The 13012-nt window shown below is 38.4% G+C and overlaps 1 protein-coding gene across 11 annotated transcripts in view; it reads right to left on the bottom strand.

Annotated features, from left to right (window-relative positions):
• PTPRK (protein tyrosine phosphatase receptor type K) overlaps positions 1–13012 on the bottom strand; it is a 514767-nt gene that overhangs the window by 306276 nt on the left and 195479 nt on the right. For all 11 annotated transcript variants that reach the window (XM_070496694.1, XM_044753877.2, XM_044753876.2 and 8 more), the window contains exon 3: positions 11808–12079. In XM_070496694.1, coding sequence (XP_070352795.1) covers positions 11808–12079 — 272 coding nt within the window. The remainder of the gene's footprint in view (positions 1–11807; positions 12080–13012) is intronic.

Below are 13012 nucleotides of genomic sequence, written 5' to 3' on the forward strand. Positions count from 1 at the left end.
AACTGGCAGGTCCATTTGTGAACAGCAACCCACTTTATTTTCCAGGAGATCTTGGGGCACAGCATGCCCTTTTATGGCATAAGGAAACTTACTTGGCATATGTGACAAAGAACTTGTCCAACTTGGAACCACTGGTACATAAAGCAAATAAAGGATTAGAAGCCACCCAGGTGTAGGAGATTAAGGACTTAATGGGCAGATGGAGGAGAAGAGCATCATCTGGACATCCTTCATCCTTTATAATAAGGGAAAGTTCCCCAGTGATCCCAGCAGAAAGAATAAGCTTAAAAGAACAATATTTAGCAATTCTGTTGACAAAGGCAAAATCCTTGAATAGACCTTTTTTTTTTTTAATATGAGTCTGTCTGCCAAAACCTGATCACCTTTCATAATAAATAAATATCTAGCAGAAAGGGAACTAAGTAATAAAAATATGCCTTGTCCCCGACAGGTCATCATCCAAAAATGTTGAACATCACAACTTCAAGAGTCTAGTTTGAACATAATAGTAACAAATGTTGGAGAGGTTGTGGAGAAAAAGGAACCCTCATGCACTGCTGGTGGGAAGGCAAACTGGTGCAGCCACTATGGAAAACAGTATGGAGATTCCTCAAAAAATTAAAAATAGAACTACCATACGATCCAGCCATCCCACTACTGGGTATTTATCCAAAGAGCTTGAAGTCAGCAATCCCAAAAGTCCTATGCACCCCAACGTTCATTGCAGCATTATTTACAATAGCCAAGACGTGGAAGCAACCTAAGTGCCCATCAACAGACGAATGGATAAAGAAGATGTGGAACATATATACAATGGAATACTACTCAGCTGCAAAACAGAACAAAATCATTCCATTTGCAATAACATGGATGGACCTTGAGGGAATTATGTTAAGTGAAATAAGCCAGCGAGAGAAGGACAATCTGTGTATGACTCCACTCATATGAGGAATTTAAAATTATGGACTAAGAACAGTTTAGTGGATACCAGGGGAAAGGTGGGGTGGGGGGTGGGCACAAAGGGTGAAGTGGTGCACCTACAACACGACTGACAAACATTAATGTACAATTGAAATTTCACAAGACTGTAACCTATCAATAACTCAATAAAAAAAATGAACAACAAAAAAAAAGAGTCTAGTTTGAACAGATGGGGCCTGAATAACAGCTGAGTTAAGGCCCACCTTTGATCTGCTGAGCTCAGTCTTAAAAGAATGACTTTTAAAAATCATCAACTGTCATCACACTGTTGTGCCGATTAGACTCTTCTGAGTGGTCCACAAGCACTTAGGAATCAAATTAGCAAAGAAACCTCACAATCTGGATTTGGAAACTTCTGAATAATAGGGCCCAACCTATTCAATGGAACCTACCCATTCCCCTTCATTTCAACCCCTCCACTTCAGCCAGCCCAGTGTGGCTGTCCCCTCACACGGTATGCTCATTCGCCTTTCCAACCAGCCGAGGGCGTTATCTATGCCCTGTCAGTGGAAAACCTAAAACCCCTTTCACTCTTGCCTTTACATACCCAGATCCTGCTCCATTTCTGTCTGACCACAGAGCTAGCCTATGTGTTGCTTCCTTCTTGAAGTTCCTTTAAAAGTACTGTTTTCTTCACTCTTTTTGGGCATTTAACCAAATACCAATAAAGGCAGCCAATAGGGATGTTTTATCTCCCTCAGAGGACTTTCAGTTCTTTCCCATTTTTTTTACTATAACATTTTAAAACATATAAAATTAGAGACAATTGTAGAACAAAACCCCATTTAACCGTCACCTACCATCAAAACTTATCAACACAGGTCCAATCCTGAGTGGACTTTATATTCCTGAAAAAAGTATGATTAAAAAGCTCCACATAACTAGAACCTACTCATCTCATCTTTCAAAAGGTCCCCTCTGACCAGTATGCTTGTCCCTGTCCCTCCAGGATGCCAATCTCCCCTTTGAGAGCTGTTTGCTCTGTTGCTGATGCATTTCCCTGATCTTTGTATGCCCCCACCCTTTTTGTCATTCAGATTTCCAGGTGAAGGCCAATTCTCAAACAGCTCTTCCTGAATCACCTGATCTGAGGTGGTTTCCAAGACTCTAACTCTCACATTATTTTATTTTAATTATCTGCTTAGCACTTATTGCATTCTGATCTGTTTCCTATTTACTTATGTATCTGGTTTCCGCCCACCTCCCCCGCTCCCTCACCAACCCTTGGAGTGGAATTCCTGGGAGAACAGGAACCTTGAGACTTATTCAGCACTGTGTGTTCCCAACAGCCAGAACAGCGGACGGCAGAGATGAGGTTGCTTGTCAAATGGATAAGTAAATGAGTCTTTCATAGCAGACCTTCAGAGAGAAAGTCAACATTGCAGTTGTCCTCAAGGCTACTCTGGGTCCCAAGTCTTCTTCAGGCTTGGATATTCCACTTCCCTTACATGCTGTGAGATAATCCCACATCTTTTCAATTCTGTCTCTTTTTGACTTTGCTAGCTTAGTTGGTGTCTTTCATTTGTAGATAAGAGCTTTAAATAGGCTACTTTGCAGCTTTCACTGCCTCCTTCAAGCTCATACAAGACACAAACATTGAGTAGACTAGCTATCATCCCATATTGCAGAGACTGAGGTGCAAAAGATCCCACAAAATAGTGACTCTGCGCAAGGAGGTGTTGAGCAATGGACCTAGGATTGAACACAGGCCAAGTGACATCTGGTTTAAACCTTTACCCAATACATAAAATGGCCTCAACTTTATTTTCTACCAACATAAAAAAAATGAGAACTTCTACTTCTGATTCTCATGCAGCATGACACAAAACCTAATATAATATACATACTCAGTAAATGAATAGCTACCTGGTTATGTGTTTACTGTTCTGCTTACAAGTGCCCTCTCCCTAAAACAAGGGGAAAAAACAAATGAGAAGAGAGAGAACCATGAAAGAAAATGAAAAGAAACAGCAAACAAACAAAAACAAATAGAAATTCACCCTGGTATTTTGGGGACTAAATTGACTTCACCCCTCTGTAAGCCTTACATTACTAAAATTTACAACCAAACCAAAGTGTCTTTCAATAAATATTAACCCAGAGAGTCATCGCAACTGTTTCCAAGTATTATATTTGTGCTGTTCCTGAAAAACACTAGGATCTAAAGATGATTGAACTAAACTTTGATCTTTAGATGCTACAAATTTTCTACTCTTTAATACTTTATTGAATTATTATATGGTATAAATTTATGACTACAGACCTTATTTTTAAACATAAAATGAAAACTGATTTAATGCTTCCAGAAAGCTAAGAAGAATGATTTTCTAAAAGATCATTCAAAGAATATTAAGAATCTAAATCTCATCAGAGAATTCTAGTGGTGTGTAAAATGGTTATTTATATAACTAAGTGCAGAAATACAATGTAGCAGCTAGTTTTATAATGACAGTTTTTAAAACACCTTTTGAAAATCAAGATAGTTAAAATTAACCATAAATTGTCCACTAGGATACATAAGTGGATGTTTGATTTTAAGTCTCCAAAGTTTGTTTCCTTTATATTCCAGCCTATATTACTGACAACAGAATAATTAGATTCTGTATAATATTACTTAAAGGAATAGTAAAATAAACACAGATTATAAATATTTTTGACATTTCCCTTATATTTCCTTCCTACTATACTCTCTCAATTGAAAAACTTGTACTAAAATAGATAATTACCTCCTTTTATTTTTCCATTATGTTCTAACAATTGAACTGAAATCACCACAGCATAAAAGTTAAATTTTAGATAAAAACATAATATCACTCAGTTTTGTTTTTCTCATGAATAGCCAATATTTTGTTCACATACCACATGCCGTCTAGAAGGAGGAAAAAGCAGGCTTTGAAATGGAAATGGACAAAGAGGTCACAGGGAAATTCAAGTTGCACAGAAACTCAAAAGCCCTAAAAAAAGACCAGTTGTAATTAACTACCAAAGTAACTGAAGAAGGAACTGATTTTAAACTATCTATATTTTTCTTATATGATACAATATTGCATTAAAATAAAATGGTACAGCACTTACAGAAACATCATTAAACTGATTGGAAGGAAATGCTTCTTGCATTTTTCTTTAGTTTGAGTAGGAATCCTGCCCCAGGAGGATACATTTTAAAAATCTTGGTACATAAAGATCAGCCCATTAAATGTATGCTAAATAATTAACACAGAAGTATGGAAAACAAGGAATCAGAAGTACGTTAATTCAGATCCCACGTGCTGGGCAGAATGCAAGTGAGAGAGCAAGGGAGGCATCTCTCCTACTATTCTTTGGAACCTCTGTCTTCCCCAGTCTCGGATAAAACAAATTCCTAAAGAAAAAGTGTCATAAATTGAACAAACTCTGCCCAACTCTCCTTACTGCTCAGTATTTTTTTAATATTCTATTCAAAAGGAAATGAATTAATTTCAGGGACCAGCCGGGTGGTGTAGTGGTTAAATTCACACACTCCCCTTTGCCTGCCCAGGGTTCACGTGTTCAGATCCCAGGCGTGGACCTACATAGCACTCAACAAGCCATGCTCTGGCGAGGTCCCACATACAAAATGGAGGAAGACTGGCACGGATGTTAGTTCAGCAACAATCTTCCTCAAGCAAAAAGAGGAAGATTGGCAACAGATGTTAGCTCAGAGCCAATCTGCCTCACCAAAAGAAAAAAAAAAGGAAGTGAATTAATTTCACGGAAACATTTCTCAAAAGAATTAGTGAAGGGACACTCGACAGCTCCTGCTACACCAAATAAAAACAAGTATGATTTAGCAGAATAAAAAGAGACTGCTCTCAGATACTTGTAATAATTATTATTGTGCTATCTAGCAGGACTCTTCTCTTCATTTGTTTACATTTATTTACAAACTGTAAGTTTCATCAATGAATCAATAGAAACAGAGTCTAAAAGAAAAGTAAAGTAGGTGTTTTATAATAAAAGCAAATCACTTTTAGGAATCAGAGAGAAGTCACCCGCACAGGTTCTAAGTTTTAAGAAAACAATGACTATGATAACCTGGGAGTGATTCCAAACTCATTTGGGGTACTTTAAATGAAACAAATAGGGAATCATTAGGATTAAAAATCAGCAGCAAGGGGCTGGCCCCGTGGCTGAGTGGTTAAGCTTGCACGCTCCGCTGCAGGCAGCCCAGTGTTTCGTTGGTTCGAATCCTGGGCGCGGACATGGCACTGTTCATCAAACCACGCTGAGGCAGCGTCCCACATGCCACAACTAGAAGGACCCACAATGAAGAATATACAACTATGTACCGGGGGGCTTTGGGGAGAAAAAGGAAAAAAATAAAATCTTTAAAAAAAGAAAAATCAGCAGCAAAAGTCTGCTTTGTAAATAGCCTATCAAACAGAAGGTATTTTGCCAGTGTAACATGAGCCGAAGTGCCAGTGGTAGGCAATTACTGATGCCACAACTAGAATAAGTCTATCTAGTTGTGACTAACTTCAGAAGTCACTGATGCGGCTAAAGTCCAAATTTTTAATAGCTGGATTAAATTACTAAAGAGGAAAAGGAGGAATAATTTTGACCACTAAATAACCAGCAGTTTAGTCCATGCATGAAGATCAGAAACATTCATTTAGCACTTGATCAAATATTAAAACAAACTAAAGGTGACATACATGGAAGTATCCAGTCCAGTGTCTTATACACGGTAGACACCCAACAGGTGGTCTTCCCTCCCTTTCTTTCTACTCCCTTCAGTCATCGATTCATTGTCTTGCAGCCTTATCTAATTTTCAAGTACACTTCTGTCTTCTCTCTACAACTGGACTCACAAATATGACTTGTTTCCTTCATAGACAGATATGTACTATACTCTTCATTCTACTATATGTCTCACATGTGCTATCCATAACAGTATGAGTTAATAGGTGGGATTGCTAGAAAGCTCAAGAAAGATGTGACATGGTGTATTAGGATGCTTTTGGCTGCATAGGAGAATACTCATCTACAAGCTGTTTAAAAAATAGTTTTTATTTCTATTATTATTATTATTATTTTTGCCTAAGACTAAAACCCTGGATCCTTCCACACGTTCTTCTGTTACCCTCAGTTTGTCACCTCCTTCCTCATAGTTACAAGATAACTGCAGTAGCACCAAGCATCATGTTCTCATGCAACGACATGTCCCTCTCTTTTTAACTGGGAGGAGCATCTTTCTCAGAAGTCCCCTAGCAGAACTTCTCTCATAACTCATTAGCCAAAATTTTGTCACAGGCCTGTTTTACCTGCAACGGAAGTTAGGAAAGTACGTAAGGTGGGAGAGAGTCCTGAGAACATGGAAGAAAGTGAAAAAAAATGACTGTTGAATAGATAATTAACAATATCTGCAATACCATTATACAAGATAATGAGCCAGAGGCATTTATAATGCTTATAAATAAAGTTACAGCATTAAGATCTGTGCTATGGATCTAATCTAGTGCTATGGATTGAACTGTGTACCCACCAAATTCCTATGGTCCTAACACGCAATGTGACTGTTTTTGGAGATGGGGCCAGTGGGAAGTAATTAAGGTTAAATGAGGCCACAATCTGACCCTGATCTGACAGGCCTGGCACCCCTCTAAGAAGAGGAAGAGACACGAGAGGTCTCCCTCTCCACCATGTGAGGCCACAGAAGAAGGTGACCATCTGCAAGTCAGGGAGAGAGCTCTCATCAGGAACCAAACAGGCCAGCCCTTGACCTCTGGACTTCCCAGCCTGAGAGAAATAAATGTCCATTGTTTAAGCCACGCAGTCTATAGGATTTTGTTAGGGCAGCCAGAGCAGACTAACTAATACATCTAGGAAAGGAAAATCGTGCCACCTTCCTGTCTTCAGCGGGGCTTGACGTGGCTGACTGAGGACCAGGATAAATTGGAAGTTGCAAGAGCGATCGCACAGGCGTGACGTCTTTTCCTCACTCTCTGCATGGCTGGTTCGTGAGCATGCTCTTACTTCAGCCTCTTTCCCCAAAGAGCAATCTTTTAGAGACTTTTTATTTGAGTAAACAGTCACTTGGTGTAAGTCCCAATCTTCTTAGATCGAAAGCCAGCAGTATCTCTGGAGTGTAAAAGTCATTCTACTGCCAAAATATGACAGCAATACATGTTAACAGAAACCTTTAAAAAGGAGACGAAAACAGAAAAGCCCATGCCTGTCCAGTTCTTACATTTTTTCAAACCTATAGAAAATGTTAAGAAGAAAATGGGTTGCATAAGTTCAGTGTTTGTTTCTCAGTGAATTAGGGGGTGAGAAAAAAAGGGCACATTCTGCTATATTATCATTTTCCAATTTCTGGCCAAACCCCTGTAGTTTTCATCACGCATCATTTTCGTGATTAATGATGTGCACCCAGTTAATGGAAAACAGCAGATTAGGTTTCCACTAATAGTTTTGGAAGTTATGTCTGCCTGCCTCATTTGGTAACAACCTCACTGTTCAGTAAGAAACTAATGGATTTAATCCCAAAGCAGAACTTAGTTTTACGCATACAAGACAAGTCAGATTTCCAGAGTGGAGAACATTACACTTTTAGAGGTGTGCCGATCTTCAATTGAGATTTAACACTGAGATAATTTCTCACAATGGGGATTTTTTTCTTTTTACTTCTATTTAACGATCAATTTAAAAAGTTACAGTATTTACTTGAGGCCTCTAAAAATAGGTAGAATTACAAACTTATAACCATGGCAAATAAAATAAATATGATACTTTCTATAATTAGTATACCGAGCTGAAAAGACACCTATTGTTCTGCAGACATAGGTGAGAAAGAGTTCCTTATATATTAACGTATCACTGCAATTCTTATGTCATAAACAAAATTTACATTTGCCTGTTCTGTTTCACTAGAGAAAGTGCTGGCTCCAAACAACTGCGGTTTAAGAAAATCATGTGGTTCAGTGGAAAGCATACTAATCCAGGAATAGAGGAATCAAGAGGCAAGAATTCTAGTCCCATTCTGCCTCAAATTACTTCGGAATCAAATCTGCCTTTTGTTTTCATTTTCCCCACTACATTTTATATTTCTCTCTCTTAGGTCATTTAACAATTGCTCTACCGTTTCAAGTTTTCTCTATGTCTATCTCATATTTCCCCTCTGGACTAGGCCCCTTAAGGGCAGACACCACATCTGATTTACGTTTTTATCTTCTATGATGCCATGCTGGACCGTCAGCTTCAGAAGAGGGACATTGCCTGTGCTATCCCCAGGGGTTAGCATGGTGTGACTGCATGCTAATAAGGTGTCAAGTAAGTAGACGTTTTAATAAATAAAAAACCTGAAAAGAATAGCATGGAGGGAGAGGGATGAATAGGCCGAGCATAGGAGTTTTCGGGCAATGAAAATACTGTGTGATACTATAGCGATGGATACAGGTACACATTTGTCCAAACTGTTACAATGTACAACACCAAGAGTGAGCCCTAAGATTAACTACGGACCTGGAGTGATTATGATGTGTCAGGTGTAGGTTCATTCTTGTAACAAATGTACCACTTTGGTGGAGGATGTTGATAATGGGAGAGGCTATGCATGTGTGGGGGCAGGGGTATATGGGAAATCTCTCTCCTCCTCTCAACTTCTCTAAACACTTTATATATATTAACTCACTTAATACTCACAACAACCCAATGAAGCAGGTACTGTTGTGATCCTCATGTTTCAGACGAGGAAACTACAGTCAAAGAGATTAGAGAACATGCCCAAGGCTGCACAGCTGCTAAGCAGTAGAGCCAAGAGTCACAGGGGAAAGGCTGGCCCCAAAGGCCACGAGCCTCATCCTAATCTGCCAGAGAACCAAAACTCATTATTTGGAGGATCATTTTGCCTTACTTCTCAACTTCATGTACGCTAATTTTTCCTTTTTCAAATCAGAGCTTAAGCTTCTTGGGGTTAAAGTGAGATCTCCTCATTATTAACTAGTCCACAGTATAAGTAATTTAATTACCACACCAATCTCCTGTTTAGGCATCTGGTAAGACAGACTCTCTGGGAAGGCAAATCACAGCAAGGATACACTATATCTATTTCAAATTTTTAGTCCAAGAGAAAAATGGAAAAGAGAAGAGCTAGCTTGCAGAGAGGATTTTTTTTCACTTCTAGGAGTATGATTTTTATACAGAAATTATCCTATACCAATTAAAGTAGTAGCACTCTGGGGCTATTTTCTTTTTGATTGTTTTTTCGTTAAAGCTGAGTAAGAAGGGGGTGTATCTGAGGGGTGGTCAGATAAGGAAGATTCCAACAAAGAAAAGAGAGGATTCTCCACCAGAAATATGAAGGAAAAAGGAATTAGAAAAATGAAAAGGTAAAAAAGAAAAAAGTGAAAAAGAAGTTTTGGAGAGTGTAAATTCTCTGGAGAAGAGAAGTTGACTAAACTGTGAAACCAAGGAGCATGATTTCTATGCATATCATAACTCTACTTAATCTAGGGTCTGGAAAAAACAAAAAACAGGCAGTGTTTCTTTCAAAATGAAAATAAATAAGCTTCAAACACAGCACATTGCAATGGCTATATTTTAATTTTTAAAAATCCATAAAGATTCTGCATTAAGCAAGAGTCAAAAGTTTTTCATGTCATTTCCTAATAGCAAAAATGCTCCATAAATACAGTTTATGTTATCCTGGTTGTTTCTCATCACTGATGTCCAGGTACAACCAGGTATCTAAAGGACAGAATCGATGCAAACATCAATCAGTAACTTACTGATCACGAAGCACATGAATAAAAAACATTCTGCTCTGTTATTTGCTCTCATTGATTGTTAAAGTTTTGCAAGTTAAGGAAAAAGATGTGGAAGCAAAGTAATCACTTAAGAAATGATCTATGGCTCAAAGTTCAATCTGCAACAAGGCAACATTTATCCACAGGTTCTGTGTATTTAGTAATGTTGTTCTCTGACAAGAGATTTCCAAAGAGATCTCCCTGGTCAAGTTGAAGCGCATCAGGCACTCTGCACTGCTCGCTTAAAAACACCCCAGGTCCTGTCACCCAGGGAGCTTTGTCATGCAAATGGACTGAACAAAGAAGCATTCCTCTAGTTCCAGGTGCTCTAACTCAACATTAGAAGTAACTTTGCACAAATCTGGGCCTTAAGAAAATATTATTAATATCAATGATTCTAAGAGCTCACAGAAAATTAGGAAAAAGTAATTTTATGTACGCCATTTCTTAGTTATGAAGGAACAGAAGTAGGACATCACAGATATATTATTTTTCGATTTATCAAAATCTACTCTATGAGTGTGTTTTTTTTTGGGGGGGGGTACAACTAACAATTTGATTCCTTAGAGAATGATCTATGCAGGTAGCAAATAGCGAACAGGGTTGAATACAGGCAATGTGACTCCAGAATCGAAATTTTTAACAATTTTGCTAGATTTGTTATTGGGTGTTAGTTTATTTTAAGGAGGCTGAATCCATCAAGAGTTTTATTTTATTGAATCAGAGCTTTTTCTTTTCAGTGTTATGCTAAGCTCCAATAACAGATTCTCATGAAGTCGGTATAATGACAATGTGATGTGAGGGTGAGCCAGCAATGACAGCCATTAGCCCAGTGCTGTCAGAGAGGAGCCCATTTATCTTGCACCCAGCACGTTAGCATTAGGTATACACACCTCCACCCACCCACCCACCTCCTGCATATGCAGCTCTCCCAGAGCTGGGGGCCCTGAAAAAGCAGAGGGCTCTCCCAAACCAAAGAAAAACATCCTTCAGTTCAGGAATAATGGAACCAACTGGAATGTGCTGCAAATCCATTGAAATCTCAATAGACACACAATCCTGAATGGAGAACTTACCTGGGGAACCACAGCTATGAAGTAAGAGGCTTTTAATACAATAGAAAAGTCAACTCAAGACAAAGCAATGAAAACAATGCATTGCTTTCCCCCACCCCCCACCCTCCTCAGGAATAAAGACAACCCTAATCTGAAGCAATCGTTCACTTTTAAAAAACAGACATGAAACTGTTCTTAGTTTGCAAATTACTCACTGATCATAATAAAATACACTTTTACGTAAATGCATTCTTATTAGGCTCTATAAAAAACTACAAATGGGCAGGTCTTTTAAAAGTTTAAATCTCAAGACCCAACACAAAAGTGAACTTTCAAAAGAGGTAACTTTCTGTTTCCAGGTACTGGACCTCCCAGTGAGGATTACTGAGTGATTCTCCAAACTGGGAAATGGTCTCTTTTGGTTAAATCGTATAATATCAGGCACACAAAACATAAAGTAGGTACTGACACTATTCACTATCTGGTTTAATCATAACTAAATCAAGCATTTCTGGGGGAAAAAAATCCAAAGACACATGGACAGATTTTCCTTATTTTTGTTTGCTTATTTTTATACTCCATATAATTAACAAAAATATAAATAATTATTCAAAATGATTCCCCTTTAGATAACATATTTCATGAAACACTATTTCATGTTTATTTTCAAGAAGCCAGTAAATCAATTCAGTCTGAATATTGCACTCAACTCAAAAAGACTATTTCTTCCTGCACAGAAACACAGAAATATCCATCAATAAGTAGCTCTTTGGCAAATAACCAACCAGTTTTGTACCTAAAGCTACTTTTATCTATATGTGGAAATATTTTCTCTACTTTTATGGTATTGTGCCAATGTATTCAAACATTTCCTCAAGAACAGGGCTGGAGGAGGGCTAAAGAGACAATCTCTCATTCGCAGCAGCTAGCATTTATCTCCAAGTATTACATCCACAGTGAGATACAACGAGTTCAAAGCATAAAGCAGAAAAGCACAGACAATTACCTGATATTCATTGGGCCAAAAGGTGCTCACTGCTAGCTCAGCCCGAAGCCAGTCTCGACCGGTGAATCCAGTCACATTCCAGATTGGATTGGCAAGAGGTCCCTTATTCACCCGAACCAATATGTTCAAAGTGCCAGGATTCAGCCCTTTCTGGCTATATAACAAGTAACTGAAATCAATACAGTGAGTGTCGTTCTCCTTCATTGTAGGCAGCTGAAGTCTGGCTTTTTCTCCAGGGTCATGATCTGAAGAGTCCACTATCATATAGGAACCTGAAATGACATTACATATAATTAAGCTAAATAGATAGATACGCAAAAGGGAATGTATAGTAATAGAAAGAATACTAAAAACGATACCAATCCATTCTGAGTAGTATTAAATGTAACTCAAAAAGACTATGTCCTCCAGAGCAGACCCATAGAAAGAAATAAAACAAGTAAGTGAATTGAATTCTTAGTAGGTAACAGACATTGTTCAAAGTACATAACATGTACTAATTCATTTACTCTCCAAAACAACTTGTTATTATTCCTATTTTACAAATTAGGAAATTGAGGTATAATGAGTAACTTACGCAACGTCAACACACCAGGTAGAGCCTCGTTCAAATCCAGATCTCACTCTAAAAACTCCCTGGTCTTACTAAACAGAGGTGTTTTATTATCAAACGAACCAACAAAAGCAACAACTTCTTGGCCTGGTTTTCATAGAGGGTGCCTCTTTCCTCTTGACTATCCATAACACTAAGAGTTCAGGCACTGGAATCATTTCTGATTTCAAATCCCGAGATCATCATTTATACAAGCTGTGTGACCTTTTGTAATGTACTGACCACTCTGAACTTCAGTTCGGGGAATAAAGATACTTTGCAGGGTAAGTGTGAGGACTGAACTTAAAAATGTCAAATTCCTAGAGCTGAGAATCTGACACATAGTAGCTTCACCTACCTGGAGCCTCGCCCACGAAACTATCAGCTAATCATCATTGCCATTGGCCACAGTTCTGCAATAGTTCCTATGCTCTTCTAGAGCCACAAGAACCTGGCTTGAAACTCATTAATCTACCCCATTACCTTTGATTTAATAAGTATTCATTGGTTATGTGTCATGGGGAGGCACAAGACATAAAGAGTCCCAACCTGCTAACACCTCATAGTTCCACCCTCAGCACGATATCTGCACTGCAGGCAGAGGTCACCCAGC

Source organism: Equus asinus, chromosome 24 (genome assembly GCF_041296235.1).
Source record: "Equus asinus isolate D_3611 breed Donkey chromosome 24, EquAss-T2T_v2, whole genome shotgun sequence".
NCBI lineage: Eukaryota > Metazoa > Chordata > Mammalia > Perissodactyla > Equidae > Equus > Equus asinus.